Source organism: Stegastes partitus, unplaced genomic scaffold (genome assembly GCF_000690725.1).
Source record: "Stegastes partitus isolate 25-593 unplaced genomic scaffold, Stegastes_partitus-1.0.2 Scaffold572, whole genome shotgun sequence".
Classification (NCBI taxonomy): domain Eukaryota; kingdom Metazoa; phylum Chordata; class Actinopteri; family Pomacentridae; genus Stegastes; species Stegastes partitus.
Window position 1 is genome coordinate 275,801 of NW_007578303.1, and position 21,845 is coordinate 297,645.

Below are 21,845 nucleotides of genomic sequence, written 5' to 3' on the forward strand. Positions count from 1 at the left end.
AATGCATCATCAGTCAGGTTCAGGTCTGACTGGGTCTACCTAGACTTAGAATTTCTCAGCAGAGAGCAAAAGATTCTAGGAGGAAGAATGAAATGCGGAAGAACAAAGAAAAAGAAGGCCATGTGTAGTCACCTGTTTGATTAGGGGAGTGGCTGACGGAATCCCGAATGGGAGCCATGCCTGGAAACAGAGAGAGGAAAGACTGTCAAACAGACTTAGAGGGAGTTAGAGACAGAAAACAGAGTGGGGAGATGTTAGAAATAGCTGGGACAAATAGGTCATTCACATAGAATCAAGCAAACAGACAAGAAAACAAGAGTGGTAAAGTCGAAGAAGTTCAAAGTGAGAAAGGCTTGCACGTACAAGAGTATTAGTAGTCAGCCGCTGTTGGTTTTCGGAACATAAGTAAGCAGTTACAGTGGGTTATTCCGATAATATTATGAAAAAAAACACACAATGAAGTAACATTAAAATCATCAGTAAGTTGCATGTACAGCTTGGGATGTTTTCCCTTCATCCAAAAAGCTCCACACAGTTTCTAAAAATATGAATATTGTATTTTCTGTGCTCAATGTTAGCGATTTTTACAAATAAATCATTGTTCTGGATGCGATTCAGAGCAGCCACCACTATGAATCACTTGCACAACATAAAAACGTTTTTTTTTTCTCTCTTTTTTTTTCTGTCTCAACTATTTTGGATGGAAGTGCAAAAACTCAACAGAAGCTATGAGTGAGAACACACCCACATGTTAACATTTATTGGCATTTAAATGTAATTGTACAATTGTTTTGTTGCTTTATTCAAGAATAAACCATTGGCAGGCTCTGTGTTTGCGTAGGCGGGTGTCCTTGTAAGCAAGTGGGAATACAAGTCCAACTGAATGTAGTACACTGCTCATTCTTTGCACAGTTTACCTTTGAGTGCCACTGGTGGCCGCGGCTCCTGGCTGGGCAGGAGGGCGTCCCCGGGTTGAGTGGAGAACAGGTGACCTCTGGTTCCCAGGTCGACACAGGGGAGGTCAACGGTCAAAGCTCAGAGAGCACAGCCTCAAGGGTCTGAGGTGAAGAGGCAGGGCTTGTCAGAGCGGGCAGCAAGCTGATCAGCCCTCCTTGGCATCGCTGAGGACTGTATGTGTGTGTTTGTGTCTGTAAGTGTGTGTATGTGCGGATGTGAATGTTATGTGCAGGGAGGGGGAAGGGGGGACGTGGTTTAGATTAAGGACGCTGTCTTGACTTGGTATGCTCTGGCACTGCGGAAAAGAAAAAAACAAATGAGGGAAGTGGGTTAGTTCTACCTGCTGTATAACTGTTATCAATAACCTCAAAGATCATTATCAGTTTGTAAACCACTGGCTCACAGCACAGACCAAAAGTCCACACCAACAGTTGCTGAAGTGTTCCTTGAGCGTTTGTAACATCAGTTGCATGTTTCTTAGCAAACAAACACCTTCATATCACTCCTCTTTTGAGCCTGTGACATGCAGATGAAACCACAGTGAGGCTTTCTTTAGTTTACGTCTCCTGAGGGAAATCTGAAAACTACTTTTGTGATTCATAAAACCACTATTATGCTGGACGAGTGTGTTGAATGTGATCGGAGCCTGTTGTGGTTTAATTATATACAGAAGTAGTTACTTTGACCATGGGAGTGTCCGCCTTGACTACTGACTGCAAATTAAGCTCCAGCAACCAACGTTAAAATAATCGGACTTCATTTTAAAATCCCTGCAATGGAACAATGTTGACCACAAGTTGGTTTGCAGTAAAAAATTGTTTTTGACAGAACAAAACGTTTCTTGCACTACTGAAAATGAGAAAATTACTGTTTTGGTTTTTTTGCTTAATGTCATCTCAACCAACAACCCATCAACAACCCGTCCCACCGTCTCCCAACACAACCAACAGATCACTGTTCTTATGGTCTTTCACTTGGCCACTCCTTCACTGTCAAACCCCAGATTATAAGCATCACTGGGTTGTTCCATAGATATGTAAGCTTCACGTATTGGCTACTGTTTTGCCAGAGTTGCCGGTGGTGGCACCTCCACTGTGGCATTGCAGTTATGCACAGAAATAGATGAGGACTCTGCTTTTTTTTGATTCAATGCCATCCAAACATGGCCTTGTTCTTTTCTAATATTCTCTTTCTCCAAAATGAAGCAGCGTGGGACAAGTAGTGAGTCAGCTAAGTTAGTCAGAAATGTACCGTGAAGAAAGAGAGACTGACCACCCCACACACCTTCACGTCTAGAGGGGATGGGGGTGAACGTGTAGGGGTAAGACTAGATTAGGGTTATACAACAGGCTTAAAGCTGGCAGCACTGCACTAGGACACCAAGGCAAGGAAAACCTCTTATCCATGAGCAAAGCAAGAGTAAGGCGACAAAGACAACACGAGACAGTGAAAAAAGGGAGCTAAAAACAATAAAAGGAGCAAGAGGACAATGCCACAAATCAACAGAGGATTGGGGACATCCTTCAGTGAAAGTGGACCAGTGTATTTGACAGCAAGAAATAAAGTGTGTGTGTGTGTGTGTGTGTGTGTCTCCTGACCTTTTCGTAGTGCAGGTTAGTGAGTGCGTTAGCTCTCTCTGCCTGCTGCAGCAGTACACAGGCCTATTTATAAATCTCCAGTTCAAATAACAACCACTCTGTTCACAAGCCAACATGATAAGAGAACAAACAAACCCATGTGTGGACAACGGGCGAGTGTGCAGACGCAATGAAGCGTGCATGTGTTTGGAGACCATGTTACAAATTTTTACAATTCTAATGTGGAATTCCCAATTCGTGAACTTTTGGTGGTGTCAAAAACTTTATTGCAACATATTAAAATACACTCCTACAGCCATTCATACCAGGAAAAGGATTCCTTTAGACACACAAACCCACAACCAGGCTATGAAACCACACAACAGAGACCAGACACACTTAACAGCAGCCAAACCCCACCTTTATTAACTCACAACTCACTAGCTAAAACTGGGCGGATGGCCAGCATCTAGACATACTGCCTGCCAGAAGCTGCTTAACCACCTTCTGGAAATAATCAAAAAATAGACAAAACAGTGATATCATCATTATAAAAGCGTCCAGAAAAGTGACCTGAAGTATTTAAGATAAAGCACTAACCAAAAGACAGAATGAAAGATAAGAAAAACAAGAAACAACTGAAAACAGAGCGTTGACTACAGAATAGATCGGCTCCTTTCAGCAGCCACAGCACTAAAAGAGCAAGTTCCTTCCAGCGAACTGAGCTGTTTACTTCCATGGATCTTGACTCAACCTTCGTACATGGAAAGACCTGTGTCAACCGCAAAGCATTTAATTCAAAGCAGCTATTCTGGGACAACCATTTATCCTTATAAGGTAGCACAAATCTAATTAGCAAAGAAAGATAGTTAACAGCTTTTGAGCAAACTACTAATGATTTTGAGAAACTTGGAAGATAATAATATGTCTGACCAACATGCCATCTAAAATTAGATCATTTTCCATCAAATAAACCTTCAGCTTGTACTGGTTGTCTATGTATATGCATCTACTGGAGATGAAGCAATTTGACAATTAAATAAACTTCGTCAATCATGGACTTAACCATGTTTGCTGGTACAAGCTACCCAAAGTGAAGATTTGGTTATTTTATTTTGTACTAGTAAATTAACAATTAGGGTTATAGTTAGTTTTTAGATCCAACAAACAACTTTTGGAAATTGTGATAGGCACTTTTCACAGCTTTCTGTCATTTCACTGACAAATCAGTTTCACTAATCAAGAAAATAACTGGCAGAACCTAATTAAAACAATCAGTAGTTGCAGCACTATTATCTACGTAAATGTCATTTTAAAGCAACTTTTAAATTTAAAGTTTAAAGTTATTTATTTGCCTACAATACATGCAGTGCCAATTTAAAAAAAAAAAAAAAAAAGCGCTTCTATCGTTCAACCCTAAAGCGTATAAGCATGCTCACTGCTGCTGCTCGGCACATAGAGTACAGTTTGTTCCTCTTTCACCCTGCGTCCATCTGAGAACAGCTTTCATGAGGGTCCCTGGAGTTGGCAGCAACTTGACTGCTATCATCTTACAGAGAGAGGTGGTGGGGGGGAGGGGTGTATAGGGACAAGACACAAGCAGAGAATGAGAAAGAGAAAGAAAGGCGAACAAAAGAACAAGGAAACGCAGATGATACCAAAGGTAGGGAGGATGAAACAAGGAAAAGAGAGGGAAGTGGAATGCAAAAAAGCAGCAACAAAAGAGGCAGAGGCCTGTCATTGAGGCTGATGCGAGAGGAATGCAGCTGCAGCTACTAACATGTACAAAAACCTCCTCAAGTCAGCAGCACATGAATCCAGCACAATGTGTACTCCGCTTAGCAAGCAGAACAAGAGTGAAACCTTAGAGTGTCAAAGAGGCGGAGTGTGGAACATGCATAAGCCTTGACTGGTGGAAAAGAATCAATAGAGGTAATCAATTCTACACTTCTAGTTATGTAAACCAACCTGGATTGCGGCAGAAAAACAGCGGTGAATCAAAACCAAGGTACAGAACAGAAAAATTGGGTGAATTCTGAGCATGTTTGTTTAAAAAAGAAAAAAAATAACTTTGTCACAGCTACAAGTACGTCTTTGCGGATTTGATGCTATTTAGGAGTTTTGAGTATCCAGGGAACTGTATGACTTTAGTAGCAGACAGGCTGGGAAATAAACTAAAAAGGCAGTTACATATAATCAAAACAAGTAGAATAGACATTTAACTGGTTATAAATGTTTAGACGACTTCCTGAACTGCTCAAGGACCCTCCAAAAGTCCATCATTCTTATCCCCAAAACTGCTGGCACCATATTTATAAATATACGTGTTACACATATTTGCCTTTAAGGTGTAGTGTTTTAGACGACTTTATGTTTAATTTGACTCGTCTAAAGCATTCTGGGTGCAGTGACTGTCAACTGAACATTGTTTTTAGCTAAAGGCACTCTTTATGTGTCCTGTTGTTGCTATGCAACGGCATATCTATTTGAAGCATGGTGCTTTGTTGCCAAAAGCTGACATATTTTTAACATCATTTGCATCCCAGTAAAACACAACAGGCCCCGAGAAACTAAAGTTAGTGTTAAAAGAAAGAAAGAAAGAAAGAAAAAGCTGCAATAAGAAAAGGCAAATGGGGAAAAAAACAAACAGAAAACACAGGTATAGATGATATGGATTTGTCCATAAATTTAGTCCACTGATAAATTTAAACTTTATGTGCACAGAAGCATTAGCATACTTCATTACAGATAATGTACATTTGCAAGGTAAGACGACTAAAAAAATACAAAGTTCTGTGACAGAATTTATGTTAGTTAAGGAGTATATTCTGAAAGACTTGTCACACATTGACATGTTTGCTAGTGTCCTTCCTCTTTCCTGCTGAAGTTCTAACAAATGCAGATTTCTCAGACTAATTTTACAAATGAAAAAAATGTGAAAAGGAAAAAGAAATATATTTAGTTTTAGACTGAAAAATTTATTTCAACAATACACAAATGTATTGTAAACATATGTAATGCCCTGAATTTATGTTGTCCACATGAAGACTAATTAATACCTGATCATGTTTTCTTATTGACAGCACACACAAGCTACAACTGGGGGTCAGCAGATGGTGCTAAAGTGAATTGGTTGTGTTTTACTCAGCAGCTTGTCGATAACATACATCTATGTATGTATCGTGAACAAGCAGAACCCAAACATATATACAAATGTCAACAGCTTCCCAGTTAACTAGGACCTCTGTTTTCACACATCCATTCCTTGTTATGCCAATTTTCTCAAATTCTTGTGAACAATCTAACAGTAGATGTTACCAAATTATCTATTTGTATGAAAATTACTTGAATTCTTCATGTTAGAGCTCAGAGTGAACACCACCACTCTACCTGAACCACAGAGGGAAACCAGAGAAGAGATAATGGTGCTATAATACTGTTGGACACTACAATGTAAATATGTGTGCCCTCTTTAGATTACATTTTTATTTGCAGCTTACGACATTTTGCACCTTGTAAATTGTGTCCTCAACAGGGTGTTTCACCCTTTAAAAGGTTAAAAACCACTAAACTAATTAATAATTACTTAAAATCCTTGAGCTATATGGTTTAGACGGGTGCACGTCTTGTACAAGCTCTTCAGGTAGTGTCAGCACAGCGCAGGCGTGTCTGGTCAGTCTCAAGTCTACTGCAATTCAACAAAGTTTATGATACATAGCTCATTAGGCTCAAATGCAGCCTAATTAGCGTTTGTTGGTAGCTTGTTCATAAGAATTCGTTATTAGCATAACAAGCTCTGTATGTGGGTGTAAAACATGCCAGCTGTGAGTGTAGAGGGAGCAGCGTGCTGACTGTGGACAGGAGCAGTCGGAGATGTTGTGTTCCTGCAAATTTGTTATGCTTGTTAACGAAAGTTTGAAAATTTGTTTGTGCCGTCTCCTTCTTCTCTATTTTATTGTGGGCGTAACGAGCATTGTCACTGACGACTCAAGTAAGATATAACCAATAGCTAGTTTCACTCAACCGTGTCTATAAAGGGCCCCACCCTCCTTCAGGCAGCGAAGGAAGTTAAAGGACAGAAATCACGTCTCGGTCCGGGCTTTTAGCGGTGTTTCTGCTACACCACATGCTCTGCCTTATCAGATATAATTATCAGCAAAAAAATCCATTATCAGAACAAGAACAATTTAATTTTCTTGCTCACTGGCCAATAATATATTGCACATTCCCATGCGCATTATATGATACTGTATTATTACAGATTAGCACGATAATGTATTTGATAAATCAGGTAAGTAAAATCCTTTTCAGGGCAAACTATCTCAAATCTATTTCCTTGAGCTAAACGAACTTGTGTAAGGGAAGACCCTGTTGTCATGGCATCATTCCTAAACACTCCCAAATCCTTTGGGCTTGTCCGAGCAAGATGACATCAGCGCCTGGAGCACATGCCAGTGTCTCGCTCTCTCCCTAAACTATGCGTTTACCCCTTATTAATCAATAGCAAAGCCTTGAGGAACCCAGGGAGAGAAGGCAGGCAATCTTCATCTTTCCTGCTTTAACCTCTCTAGTTTCTTATGAGATGAACATGAAGGATTGAAGAGCATGAAGAAGTGCTGACAGGGGTGCAGGTGTCACTGTGCCATACTCGTCCATATCCCTTTCAAGGCAGCATGCAGTGCATGACATTGCATGTGCTATGGGAGTATGTGCAGAAGCAGATAAGCACACTCGTCACAGTTCAACCCAGTCACGTCAACTTTGGGAGGGGTTTGTAGAGGCACCCGCACCAAAGTCGAACCTGGGGCAATATGCGCAGAAGTACAGGCTTCAGGTTTTGCTTATGACTCATTTGTTGGTTCGTCCTTTATCCAGTCACCCATCTGATTTTACAGCAACCTTTCCACCCACACCCTAGCTTCATCGGCACTACAAATGGTTTAAAATTAGTCAATATAAGTGTTTGTTTTACCCTTTCAAGTTGTTGTTTTGAGCTCAGCAGTGAGTGGATTGTCTCCAGTCTTCTGGGAGCCGAGCATGCTTTGCTTTTTAATACTGCGCCAATTGCTATCAGATATTGCCAGATTCCTGTATCTACACTGAACTGCAGCACAGAGGGTGGCAAAACTATTTTAAGCTTACTTCTATCCACTATCTGATCTAACAGCAACTTTGACAGATAACGAGCCAGTGTAACCAGGGTTTAAAAAATTACTTATTAGCTGGGGATTCCAACAGCCAGGAATATTAAATTTGTAATTTTAAGCGTTTAGGCCTGATTCTGCAGCCAGGTTTGCTGTTTAATGTGCTGTGCTTGCATCAGTTTACATTTTTCTATCACTAACGGTACCATTTGAAAAATCAAACTGTATGGAGATGTACCACAAAGAACAGTGTATTCACATTTGCTGCCTACATTACTACTTTGTTTTTTGACCATAGTCCCAGTCTATAGGGCTATAACTTCACTTTTGATAAATCCACCAGTGTCAGTAGTTAATTGTTGACAAATGCTTGATCCCCAAAATGTCAAAAAACCATGAAAGATTCCATCACATGACCTGAAAGCTCAGGACGATTGTTTGTTTTCACTATTTAAAATTCAATTTACTTTAACATTAAAAAAATAAAAAAATAAAAAATAAAAAAATCTTGATTTTTTTTTTCCTTTTCAAACCCAGAATCAAAGTTTTTTGGCATTATTAGTTGTAATTCCATTTAACATTGAATTTAAATTGGTGCAGTTTAATTTTCTTACAATTCACAGAGCAACAGTTGTATTGTCACATAACCTGACCTACACAATTAAAATGATTAGACTTTTTATTGTGTAACCATTATTTGGGAAGAAGGGCTTCCCTGACAACAAATGACTGTGCCAGTCTGCAGTGTGGCATCGCAGGACTTTGAACCCTGAATTACGTGTTCATTTGTACTCTGACAAAATAGGACGAGGGTGAGATGCAACTGCAGACACAGGACGGCAGCGGAGATGAGTGAAAACAAACGCGAGAGACGGAGAGCAAATGAAACACAAAGAAAGACGCACTCAAGGTCAGAGATAGACGCTATCAGACTTCCTGCCTACAGTAGCCATGACAGTAGTTTCACTTGTAACAGTAGTAGGCTCGTACTGACGGGACTCAGTGGAAACTAAAGGCAATTCAAATGGAAAACACTGCTACGTCACATGGCAAAGTACACCAGTGCTGTCAACAGAGTAAAGCACACGGCACTGTGGAGACAGAAAAACGGTAATAGAACCCAGACCTTGCAGGCTAGAAGAAAAAAATGGGGGGAAAAAAAAGACACTTACACTGTGAATTTTAGCTGTTTAAATGAGTGTTATTTTGTGTGTTTTTCACGTTCAAGTGGATATTCTCAGCCCAGCAGTGAGCGAGTTAAATCTCAAGATGAACATGCTTCGCTACTTTCTACAAAACAAATTCCTATTGTGTACTGCCAGTTTCATATCTCTACACAAAAAACTGCAGCGCTGAGGGTTGTGGAACTATTTTAAGCTTACAGTGATCCTTTATACTACCCAGAGTATAATTCTGTTGATATGCAATATTAATCATGTCCTTGCTTACTATGCATAATTGCATTTGGTGCTTAGCGAAACGGGCCTATTGCACACTGAGACCTGGGCCGTTTTTAATGACACATCGCTCATGGATAAATAGCTCGGTGCTAACAGAGGTTCCAAGAAGACACAGATGCAGATAAATCACACAGACAATGAGTACTCACAAAGAACTACTACCTTTGCAATGGCAAATCAATATGAACAGTTAGACTGAGCGCTGAGCCATGGCAGTACCTTCAGTGGAATCACTGAAAGTTCTCTTGCCCAAATGAATAAGTGCCATTAAGTAAACCGTAAATGAAATCACCAAAACGTGCTGCCTAAGTTGGTATTTTGCACCCGGAACACAAACGGCTCCCTGACATCGTCTCTCACCTTCAGTCCAGTCCTGTATCTTCTTATCCTCCTTCCTTGTCACACTCTCCGTCTCTCTCTCTCTTCCATCCACTGTTCTTCCCTCTGTGGGTGTGTTCCCTGTCAACAACAGCAGGAGATACTGTTACTTTCATTGTAACTGCTAATTCACTCTGATTATTTCACCTCTAAAGCCAAGCTGAACTTTTGTAAGTAAAGGCTAAACCTGGATGCACTTTGCTAGTAAACCTATGATTACTGTAGTCATAATGGTTTTGTATTGTACCAACATACAACCAAACCCATCCACATTATCACTATCACCACTTAGAAAATTTTTTTCCCTCCCAAGCAAACTGTTAGACCCGATTCTTTAGTTGGAAGCCCAAGAACAAGCCGGAGAAATCTTCGGTTCTCAGATGCAGAATTTATTTAGGTCACAGGTAAAGTTTTGCAGCACTGGAATTCAGAGGGACGGAGAGGAATCTCATGTCCAGCTGAACTGAGGTTTTTCGGCTCCAGGTTCCAGATATCTTCTTGGGCTGGGCCTGCCCCAAACATAGATAAGATTGGTACGCTACCGAGTTTAATTGGCCAGTTACCAATGGCGTGGACAGACATACCTCTTCTGCGCTCTGTCCACGTCCTTGACATTTGGTAAGCAACATGTTTGGATGTTGTTGGTACGGCGTGTCGCTAAAGTAACAATCGTATCTAATAGAAAAGAGGAGTTTCTGCTGTCTCCAAGTGTGCGAACTGGTTCTCACCGGCCATATTATCTTCAAGGACATATGCTGTTCTCGGTAGGAAAATACGAAACAGAATCATAGGCTCAGTGCAAAATACAGATTCAGAATACATAATAGCTCGAAACATACTTAATTCTAACAAAACTTTTAGTCGTGTGAGCAATTTTGATCTCCTTGTGGTGTACTTCTACTAGTCATGAATTGAGGGTAAACACTGGAGGTTTGAGCAGAGCACAGAAAAACTAAACCAAGTGTCCCATAAATATCAAACTGTCATTCAGATGGAAACCATAACAACCAATTGCTTTATCACAGAAACAAACCCTGTTGTTTGAAATGCAATAAATTCTTTCTGTCTTTTCCATTTTTTGTCTGCACCTAATATAATGGTTTATTTTATTACAAAATTTGAAAAAAAACAAACATTTTAAACAGCAAATCTATTGAATAATGTCTCAAGAAAAACATTTTAATCAAAAATACCAAATTACCAGGTTTTCCAATGTGAGAATTTGCTTTTTTCTTTGCTTCATATCGCTATAAATTGAATCTCTCCTCCAAACAGGAACATTGGTACGGTTATACATATGCAACAAAACTTTGCCACTACTCCATTTAACGTTTTTTTTTTTTTTTTTTAGTTCCTCAATAGACATTTTCCAATCAGTGTCCTATTGGTTTGTAATCAGACAACGGATTCTCCCTCAGTAAGTGTTAAGTTTAGCTGCACTGGTCCTGGTGGGTGTGCCATTTAGCCTGCAGGAGAAAGCTGCAGGCTGCAGTCTAATCCGATAATGGGATTACTGCACAGCACTTACCTTAGCTTTACTGAGACAGACGCACAGAGATGCTGAAACAACTCAGACAGACATCGCAGCTGCACCATTAAATATGTAATAACTTGCATTTTGATTTAATAATTGCACAGTGCCTTTAAAAAAAAATTTTCCTATTATTTCTAAGCAAACAGAGGCTTCTGTTACAGAATGCATCAACTCATTAAGGTCAGAGAAATTTACCTGATAATTTATCCAGCCACTTCTTTTGAAACAGCACATTTACAGCCACGCTGATTAATATATGTCCCCTCTGCACAAATAAAAAACAGCTATTTTTCACCACGTCTTGGCCTGGAAGAAAGCATCTCATCTGACTTATCTAATACGTGTCAGACACACATGTGGAATCGCTGATAAGCAATGTACGCATCAGAGCTGATGCTACAGCCGCGCAACTTTCTGTATGACAATCTGATTAGAGAGAGAGAGAGAGAGAAAAAAAAAAGGTTGTGCTCATCTTTATTGCACAGTTGCGGTTAGAGTTTAATGCCGTGTGTGGAATTATAGTTCTAGCCTTTGATGATAAGTGATGACCAGAGAGGAACTTGGGACTACAGATTTTTTTAAAATCATGTTTAACACCATCAAAAGTCACCCGAAAGTCATAACTTTTCATACCCTACACTTAGGAAATGTAATTGTCTTCTTGTAAACATGTCTAAATGACAGAAGGAATCAGCTGGTGGCCTTAATTTGTTATAACCCAACTACAAGTGCACTCAGTTATAGGATTGGACCCGAATAGCACAGCACCCACCCACCCCAAGTCGGAACGAATACCCATCAGCAACCATCCCTGGGGCACCCCCGAATATTCGGGATATTCGTCATTAATTGGGGCCGAATATCCGGAGAACAGAAATTGCTATTCGGACCAACCGTACACAGTTACAATTTTCTTTTTTTTACTGCCACCTTCACAGCCCACCCCCTCTCCTCTGTTCCCACACTTCCCCCTCTCCTTCCTCCACTCTTTTCCAACCATCAAGTGCTTCAGCAGATGGTTCTGGGTTCAACAACAACAACAGCAGAGCATGGTGGGGGCCCTCCTGGAGTGCTTGCATAGACACCACGGACAGCATCTGTTTATGAATGGACCCACAATTGCCCATCCCCCAGACAGCTACAGCTGACAGAGGGAGGGGGGCACTCGGAGTCACCAACCCAGAAGAAAGGATAAAGAAGGCAGTGAGGGAAAGTAAAGGAGAAGAGGACAACTTTATGATTTTTTTTGTTTTATCTCATTGTCTGGCCAGATAATGCTAAAAAAAACTAACTAAAACAAGTCATTCCACGATTAGTCCTTGTGTTGAACAGCGGACTCTTATCAAATAATCCAATCTGCCAATGTAAAATGGTATTAGAAGTATATTTAAATAACAAAAAAAGTTTTACAAGTGACAACTACATATGACTTGTTTTTCAACATTTAAGAAACAGGACCCAGCAAATGTTTGATATTGGACAAGATTTTTAAAAATTACTTGAGTATAAATAGCCGTTGATCAACTTTCTGTACCTTCGCTAACCAATTATTTAGCACTACATCATTCTCTGCAATTTCTAGCTCTTCCCTACTTTAACACACTAACCATGTGCTCCCTGTTTTTGTTGTTTAGTGAGTCTGTTAATGTACAACTGTGATAAATCAGGTCAGCGATATGATCATTGTGCTTAAAGGTGAACGACTTCAGGTAATCATTTTAGTACTTAGCTCATCTTTAGTGTGTACAAAACTACAGTTTTAATATTTATGCTATCATGTTCTGGTGTGTGGAAAAAATAAATAAATTAAGGTGACCCCTTGCAAACCAGAAACCACTACTTCAAACGTTAAAACACACAAGTAACTAAACAAAGTAGTGTATTGCAAGACAGTGAACGAGATAAATAGTTTGAGACGTTTTGACTTGAGGACCTGTATACACTATGATTAAATCCAATGCAAGAAATTCTTATTAGTGAGAAAAGCAGGCTAAAGTCAATCTTGTATCATTCACAAATACAGCTACTTTTTCGTGCCTCTGTTTCACAAACAATAGCAGACAGAACAGAGTTGACGTTTTCACTGTAGCATACAAATCATCCGACTGCTGAAGAAGGACTGCTTTCCAAAAATATCTTATCTCTAAATATGGTCTTTGTTGTTTCTAAAGTGGATAAAACAATCTGGACAGTTGATTCCATTATTAAGCGCATACTTTTTTTGTTTTTTTCCATCTTAAGACAGAGGGAAGGCTGAGAGGGATAAAGAGCAGCAGACAGAGGAGAGATGAGAAAAACAGTCATAAAAGGTCACATGTGAAAATAGCCTTCTGCAAAGAAGCCAATGACTATAGTCGGTATATGTTTTATTTTCCTACATATAGGTGTGCAAGATAGTTAAAACATTAATAATTTTCAAAGAAAGCTGGGTCGTTGTTTTCCTTGTCTATTACTTTGTCCTAAATTTCCATCTTAACTTCAGGGATTTGCATCATTCAATAAAATGTAATGGTACTTTAAGTCAGGTAAGATTTATAGTTAAAAAAAATTAAAGACTTTGTCACCCATTTGCCTTTTCTCTAAACATCATAATGCCTGCTGTCACATATAGCTACAAGACGGAAATTAATCAAACTATATCTGGGTTTCTAAGGAGGCAAAGGTCAGGTATCTGAGGCATTACACTATGGCATCCCAAGGCCCTGTAGGAGTAGTCATGCTGACACGCAAGCAAGTACTGTTAAATTTACAGGAGACAGTATTGATTGCATCTGTAACCTTGTGGAAGTAGCTATTTTCACAAAAACACAGCAGACATACACCCAAACACAAAGTGATGTGTGTGAGCATCCACAAACACACGCAGAGATTTTTCTGTCCCCGCAGAACAAAAGCCAGAAGGTACTCGCGTGGCTAATTAACATGTACAACAGCACATCATTTGCATCCATTTGCATTAGCATGTTCTCACAGAGGCTCAACACTTGAGGCACCGTTCAGAGAAGTCATCACTCAATTAGTGAATGACAATGAGTGCCTCTGAATCACAAACAGCCCAACAGCGAAGGCTTTCTGAGGGGGACATTGCAAGACGTGACAGATTCAGTCTAGCTGAATTAAATCTATTTCGTGCAGTCAAAACGAGGCCAGTTCATTTCAGGTCAGGGTAACTTGAGGAAGGGAATATGATATTTCTGGATGAAAAAAGCAATTAAAATGTGCTGCTGGCAGAGGAGGGTGGGGCACTTTGTTTTTAATTTTACCTAGCTGACTGTAAGAGCAAAGTAATTGTTTTAATTGTTTTAAATGGCACATCTATGTAGCAAGTAAACATGGTCCATTACAAGTTGATCTTGCATTTTTGTTTGTAATAGGCTGACGTAGCGTCAAGCAAGTTGTGACTGCTTCAACAGCAGGAAAAAAAAAAAAGAACCATTATACCATTATATAAATGTTTCATTTAGCATTGCAAAGGTTACAGTTTTTTGTATCGATTTAAATGCATCGCCACTGTAGAGAAAAAAAAAATGAACATGAGGTAGTTTTGTTTGTCAAGCTCTGGTCTGTTTCTACCAGCTCACAATGTCAGCTACACCAGTCAAAAGACACCACAGCCGATCCGCACAGCTAAACAACTTGTTTACGTAAAACTGCCTTTGTGCTGCTCACATCCTGCCTGAGCCTGCACAGCTCGAACACAACAAATGCTCCGTTTCTCTGCTTTGCTTGTTTTTCGTCTCATGACCATCTGCAGGTGTGGCTTTATTGCTCAGAGGGGCAATGGTCAACTACCTGATCCGCAACCAATGTAGCACCACTGTAGCACCAGTGTAGCAATGTTGCGACATCTTAGGCATTTATAGCGCTGCAGTATTAAATTCCAAACACGACAATCTCAACTTGGCCAGCATGGGAGTCATTCATATGCTCCTGCTTTAACACTTGATAAACCCTTTTCCAAAATAATGCTTGTTGCTTTTTTAGTAAAGCAAAGACTGTTATTTGGAGAACAGGCCCAAACAACCAAAAGTGAAAGTGAAGCAAGACAGCATATTGTTCTAAAAAAGTCAAAGGAAATAACACTACACCCAACTAATTACACTTTTTTTTCCCCATTTGTGTTAAGGTTACAGTCATAGCAGACCCACAAGATATAAACTGGACATATCTGCAGAGAGTGGTGCATCTGCGTCGAGAAACTGACTCACAGTTGGGTTTTACTCATGCATAACTAAGGGGCTTCAGAGTGTGAGTGCTATAAGGACACAATTCCTACTGGAGCAACCAAAGAATCAAATTTATGATACTGCTGTTTGTTTTTTTACAGAAATAACTATCAAATGCCATCTATAAACTCTGGGACAAGACTTCTTTAATAAACACAAAAGCAAAGGCATTTTTGAAAAACTAGGAGCTGAAACTGAAAATGATGTCATGTAAAGGAAAAAAAACTGGATTCACTTGAAAACATACTCATAACAGAACTTTTGACTTCTGTAAAAAATAATAAAAAAAATATTCAAATTGTTTTACATCCAACAGTGTTTCCTCTTACATTACTTCAGCAGCAGTCACTCCCACATACACACAGCTGGAAACTATGCCCCAGTGTTAGGAAAATGTGAAACATCCTCAACTAGTTTTAGCAACCAACCCCAAACAAACCAGCATATGAGAATATCTTACAGAGCCATGAACACCATGATTCACAACAATCACACTGAAGAGAGCGGATAACAGAAAAAAAATGTACTGAACCAGCATTAAAAACAAGGCAGTGAACATGTTTCACATTTTGCATTTCGATCTCAAGAAGGTCTCTGTAGTTATGGCACAATCAGAACAAAAAAAAAATTAACCTAATTGACAAAATTGAGCCCAAAAACAAGAGGTTTAGGCTCTAAAAACAGAAAATGGATTAAAACAGAACCTTTAGAATGAGTTGATGAACTAGTTGTGGTCCATAGCTCTATTGTGTGCTTGTATGTAGAGCATCTGTATGAACACAATGAGCTGCACAAACACCTCTTCACACACAAAACATTGGGACTCTGGCTTCTCATTTAGTGATTTTAAAACAGCAAAGCTTACTCAGCACAATGTGGCCTAGACCAACCCAGACCTTCCAATTCAATTCAAACGGAACTGCATGTGCTTGCATAAGCAGGAGCTGGGCATCCCGTGTCCCCCTGACCCACACACTTACACACTCCCATTTAGTAGCCCACCACACAGACACAGGTCCCGCTATCATCTAAAGAGAAGTGGCTAGAAAGCTGATACTAATTGGTACGCTTACTTCAGTACACTTAGCCGGTACTTTTCCACACACCTAGCTGTAATGAATGCAGCCTGACAAATTCCTGCCACAAATCTGTCCTTCATGAAATTTACAATGTTCAGGTTTTGCTGATTGTGCTGTTAAACTGCAGTTATTAAAAAAAAAAAAAAAAAAAAGGATTCCTGTTACTTACAGTGAAACAAAACAATTCAACAGCACCACAAACTGCAGCCAACAAAAATGTTACATTTTAACTATCATGAAGGTACAACTTTTTGCAGACTTGTTGTACATACTTTTATTATTCTAAATATAGGTGTATCTAATACACTGGCAGCTGAATGTATGCGTCCATTTATGGTGGCACACTGACCTGTTAAGATGCTTCAGTTTCTTTGGTGGCAACAGCTTCCAATTCCGAATCTCTGAAAGGAAAGAAGAGATGAGAATATTTCTGACACCTGAAAATGTAAATAAAACAAACTTTTGTCACAAATAGTAATATTTACCCTGAATATGGATGTGCTACAATTTACTAGTTTATTTTGAGAAACTTGCTTGTAAAAAGAACATGTCAGAGCTTGGAATTGAAAATGAGTCTCCAATTTGATTAAAATGCGTATTACAAATGAAAAATAAGATTTACAAATATGTATTTGTGCATAATTTTTGCGTACTCAAAGGTACGTGTTCCAACTTGTACTCAAATACCATATAAAACAATTTTACAAATGCACCAAACTATCAGATGTGGCTCAAGTAATCCACAGTTGCCTGAAATATTGATCTTGCAACTATATTCACGTTGCAAAGTGTATTTGTTGGCCTTACAATGAGTCATTTGGCTGATGAATTCTGAGGATGTGTCACCGGGACATCCAGTCATGGCGTTCTCTCGCTTGTGTACAATCTACTTTTTGCCTTGACTGACTAAATCATATGTTTACATTTACAGGCTGCTCTAGAGAGGCTAAAATACATAATTGTATGCGTTTTATTCAAGTGGCGATACGCTATTTTGTTTATTGAAATTATGCCATTTTTTCAGCAGCATGGTTTTGTGACTTTTTGAGCTGAGACAGTGAAGACTCTCCATACTATACATGCAAACGTAAAATCATGTGCACATGTCTAACAATCCATGCACGTATATTTAATAATCTGTAATGAAATGCAAAAGATAGTCATAAATATTTTGGAATTGAAAGCACGGAAAGCTTTTTGAAAAATGATTAGAGCTGTGCAGCTGAAATTAAAAATCTGTTCCTTAAATATTAATATGCATTAAGGTTGAGTTCAAATTGTTTGCTATGTGTGTGATAATTGAAACAGGCATTTGTGATCACCCAAAATTACACACAAAACGTTGCAAAACACTTTTTTTTTCTCATTTTGTGGTCATGTAATACACATTTACGACCATTTTGAGACCAATTTCCCTTCATGCGCTGAACCTGCAATGGTATGCTCAAGTCAATTAAAATGTTTATTGGAGGTGAACAGGTTGAAAGACGTGCACCTCACCCAGCACAACACAAACAGGCTCGCTACTAACTGCTGTATGTAAAGTATTTCAATTAGTCGATGTGGAAATGCAGGTCGAACTGCATAACAGGGCAGTTCATGATTACTGTGCCCTAAAATTCAGGCGTTACAAGGTGAATGGAAAATGTGTGTGTGAAAACGACAGATAAAGACATAGTGAGAGTGTGTAGGTCAAAGTTACAGCTCGGGTCCTGATCGGCCATTATCTCAGCTGTTGCCTGACTTAGAGCTTAACCAACATGGCTTCTCTCGAGCCTAGTGTTTTTCCAGAGCAGCCAAAAACAATGGCCTTAACACTGCATCACATTACAGTCGATGCAAATGAATTGCAACACCGTTTCATTGTCTTTGCATTGCCGTCGGCTCCGTGCAATAACCAAAAGGCGAATAGAGGTGCAAAACCAGAAGAACGAAGGTCTGGTGTTCAGCTAACCAGCTGCTCTGTCTTTCTGCCAACAGAGGGGGTTAACGCTCTGACCGACATACAACTCTGCAGGTTTCACCATTTTCACCACTTAATTCACGTTCATATTCCTCTTTATCGCTGAATTTGGGATGTTTACTGACATTTAGACAGCCATGCCTTCAATGCAAGTCTTTACAAGCCAAAACAACCAGTCGCTGCTAGCTCCGAGCGACCTGCGTCGTCGAATTAGCATGGCTGCTAATGCTAGCTAAAAGCCAGCGCTACGAAGCGGCTTACCCGGTCTCCTTTTAAATACTGACAAAGTTATTCCACAAAATGGGTTCTAACGTGGGATCCAATGCACAAACACTTATATGTTACCGACACAAATTCACAGATGCAATAAAATCTAAAGAAATCTCCTCTTTTCACAGAAACGTAAGCACAGCTGGCGAACTGGGGTTGACCAATGCTCAAACTAGTTAGCACAAGGTTAAGCCGACTACAAATACAAACGTTTGTCCCCCAGAAGCTTTTAAATGCTCCGCTTTTTTTTGCATGCAACCACCTGGTTTGTCAGTCTTTGTAAACTGCGGTGCAATCGAGCCGTATCGCTGAACAGGAGGCTAAAGCTAGCTTATCTTAGCACAGTGAAGGCTAACTAAACAACAGCGGCTGCTCAACTTATCTCCACCAGCCCCCGGTCTCCCTGCTCCGGTACATTCACACTGGTTCGACAAAAAAAAAGAAACGGTCCCCTGTTCGAAAAAAACAACATAAAACCAAGCTCACCTCATTGAAGTATAAAGTGCAACAGAGTGGAAAGGAAAGCCGACTGTAAGGCTAAAGAAATTCAACGCGTTTGCAGCATCTACGAGGGGAGGCATTCATCCTGCGTGTTCGCCATTTTCTTCACTCGCTGCTGGCTAACCTTCTTTCGCTTGTGCTCTGCTTTCCCCTCCTCTCTCTCTGCATTCACTTCAGCCTGTACGTGTGTGTGTATGTGTGCTTCTAGATGGGGTAGACGGAGCAGGAAACACATTTACCACTTCCTCTGACTGAGAACACCGAACACATTCAGAAACTCAATACAATCGAAAGAAAATGAGAGTAAAAGCTTGCAAAAAGAAAGAAAGAAAGAAAGGCCAAGCATGTCACCCCTGGTAAGGACAAGCACCTCAGTCCCTTCTACATAATAATGATCCGTGCCAATGTAAGTATGCTACCACATGTAGCAGAGGAAAAATCATTTAATTTATTAATTCACTTTTTTTTATTTTAAAATTAAATAAAAGTATTCCATGGAGAATTTAAAAAATAATAATAATACAATACTGACGTCCCCAAACACAGCCCTCACCAGCATTAATAAGACTTTTTTTTTTTTTTTTTTAAGTTAAATACATTTTATTTCCAAATACAAACTTATAAATGCTGTTTCAAAGCCTCCAAATGCCAGGAAAATTCCAAGCCTTTGTTTATTGAATAATATTAAGGCCTAAAAGTATGTATATGTGCAATTATGCTGCTCAAAATGCAATCAGTGTTTTCAGTTTAAGCATTTTTGTTTTTAAACTTCAGTTTATTGTACAGTGCTTCACAAATGTATTAGATCACCTGTCTAATTTGTTAAGTACTTTATAGATAGATAGATAGATAGATAGATAGATAGATAGATAGATAGATAGATAGAAGTTCACATACGCTGTGTAAAAAGATAAACTTTTCCTGTTTTAGGTAAGTTAGGATTACATAAAATTATTTCTATTTGCTAAATGCCAGAATAATGGGAGAGATTTTTTTTTTTACTACTTTCTTCAAAGTCAGAAGTTTACATACACTAAGATTACTATGCCTTCAAACTATTTGGGAAAGTCCAGATGATGATGTCATGGCTTTGGCAACTTTGGATTGGTTAATTGACAACATCTGAGTTAATTGGAGGCACACCAGTGGATGTATTTTAAGGCACACTGCAAAAACACACTGCTTCCTTTTGTCATCATGAGAAAATCTAAAGAAATCAGCCAAGATATCAAGAACAGAATTGTGGGCCTCCACAAGTCTGGTTCATCCTTGGGTACAATTTCCAGATGCCTGAAGGTTCCACGTTCATCTGTTTAAACAATTATACGAAGGTATAAACACCATGGGAATGTCCAGCCATCATACCGCTCAGTAAGGAGACAGGTTCTGTGTCCCAGAGATGAAGTGTTTGGGAGTACTTCAAATGATCAAAGAACAAAAAGCTCAGCTTCTGTTTGATTCTCTCTTGCTCCCTGTGCTCACAAATGCTGTATTTAAATACAGCTAAACACTTATTAGGTGTTTTCATTGATATATTTTTCAGTATTTGTTGTCAGATTACATATTGAGTATGAAAAAGCGATGGAAACACTGCTCATTAAGAAAACATGTTAACCAGCAGTCACTCCGCTAGAATCCTGACTTTATAGCTGCAATGTCATCTGACGAGCTAGAAACAGATATGAGTTAGAGCCGTGCTGGGAATTCAGCCACATTTTCATAAAATTTAAAGCTAATACCAAAGTCAGAGAGTAATTGCACAAGATGAAAAAGGATTTACTTTAGCTGCTTTGTGCTTTTTCACTTTGTTAAGGGGTTTGATGGAAATCTGGATTTTTTTCTTGGACTACTGACTCTTTTTTCATTGACTCTTTTTTATTATTTGTCATCAGGTTGCAGTTTTCAGTGTAACTTTACATTTTTGCACTTTAATATGTAGACCTTTGTTTACCTTTATACTGTGTTGACGAGACAATGACACAGAGTTTGTCGAAATAATGAATTTTTAAGAAACGGCTATTTGGCTTTCTGGAGGAACATTGATCACTTAGTGACAGCAGTAAGAAGCGATTTATCACACACTTAAAAATAAAGAATGTGGAGAATTTCAGTGTCTCCCTGCTGTGATCATAAGCTTGGCTCAGGCATTCATGCATGGCTTTGGCAGTTATGTAAGAAAACAACCATGAAACAAGTAAAAAAAAAAAAGAGAGAGAGAGAGACAGAGAGAGAGATGCCTAAACAACAGAGAAACAAATACAGTGTGGAATCTGCCAACGTTTCACCAATGAGACAAAGGCTGTTGCTGCTTACAGGAGAGACCAGCTAAGCATGTGTGCAAAGCAGCGACCATTGACCCACCAGTGAAAAAAACAACCCCCAACCTTGTGCACAAATTGCCTCCCTTATCTGTGTGTATGTGACTGTAGGAGAGAGAGAGAGAGTTCTTCTACTGCCAAGTAATGATTTTATCTGACCAGGTATCAAAGACAACAAGATTAGAGGCTACAATATTTAAACAAGTGGATGAGCTACCGACACCGGGGGACGGATGCCAAGTATTATCCAGATCTTGGTTACCCAATAGATTCCTACTGCTGATTGTGTATGTGTCACAACCTGGAAATCCAGACATAGTAAATGGCCTCCAAATGTTTAATAGATCGTAAAATAACAGTTGTTTTGTCTACGTAAGCTCCTTCAGATATCATGATTTCTTTCATTTCTTCTCACGTATGACAGTAATTTTGATTCCA

General features: G+C 39.3%; 1 protein-coding gene across 3 annotated transcripts in view; it reads right to left on the bottom strand.

Moving 5' to 3' along the window:
- The window catches only part of LOC103362399 (trinucleotide repeat containing adaptor 6A), a 36,152-nt gene extending 16,885 nt beyond the window's left edge, over window positions 1–19,267 (bottom strand). Inside the window, exons 1-5 of one of the 3 annotated variants that reach the window (XM_008288737.1) lie at window positions 19,075–19,267; window positions 16,705–16,756; window positions 9,499–9,597; window positions 918–1,252; window positions 133–180 (exon numbers count right to left, since the gene is read on the bottom strand). In XM_008288737.1, coding sequence (XP_008286959.1) covers window positions 133–178 — 46 coding nt within the window. In that variant the 5' untranslated portion in view covers window positions 179–180; window positions 918–1,252; window positions 9,499–9,597; window positions 16,705–16,756; window positions 19,075–19,267. Of the gene's footprint in view, window positions 1–132; window positions 181–917; window positions 1,253–9,498; window positions 9,598–11,245; window positions 11,381–16,704; window positions 16,757–19,074 lie in introns of those variants that run through there. The other 2 variants (XM_008288738.1, XM_008288739.1) reach the window with 2 other exon arrangements.
- Between the last annotated feature and the right edge of the window lie 2,578 nt (window positions 19,268–21,845).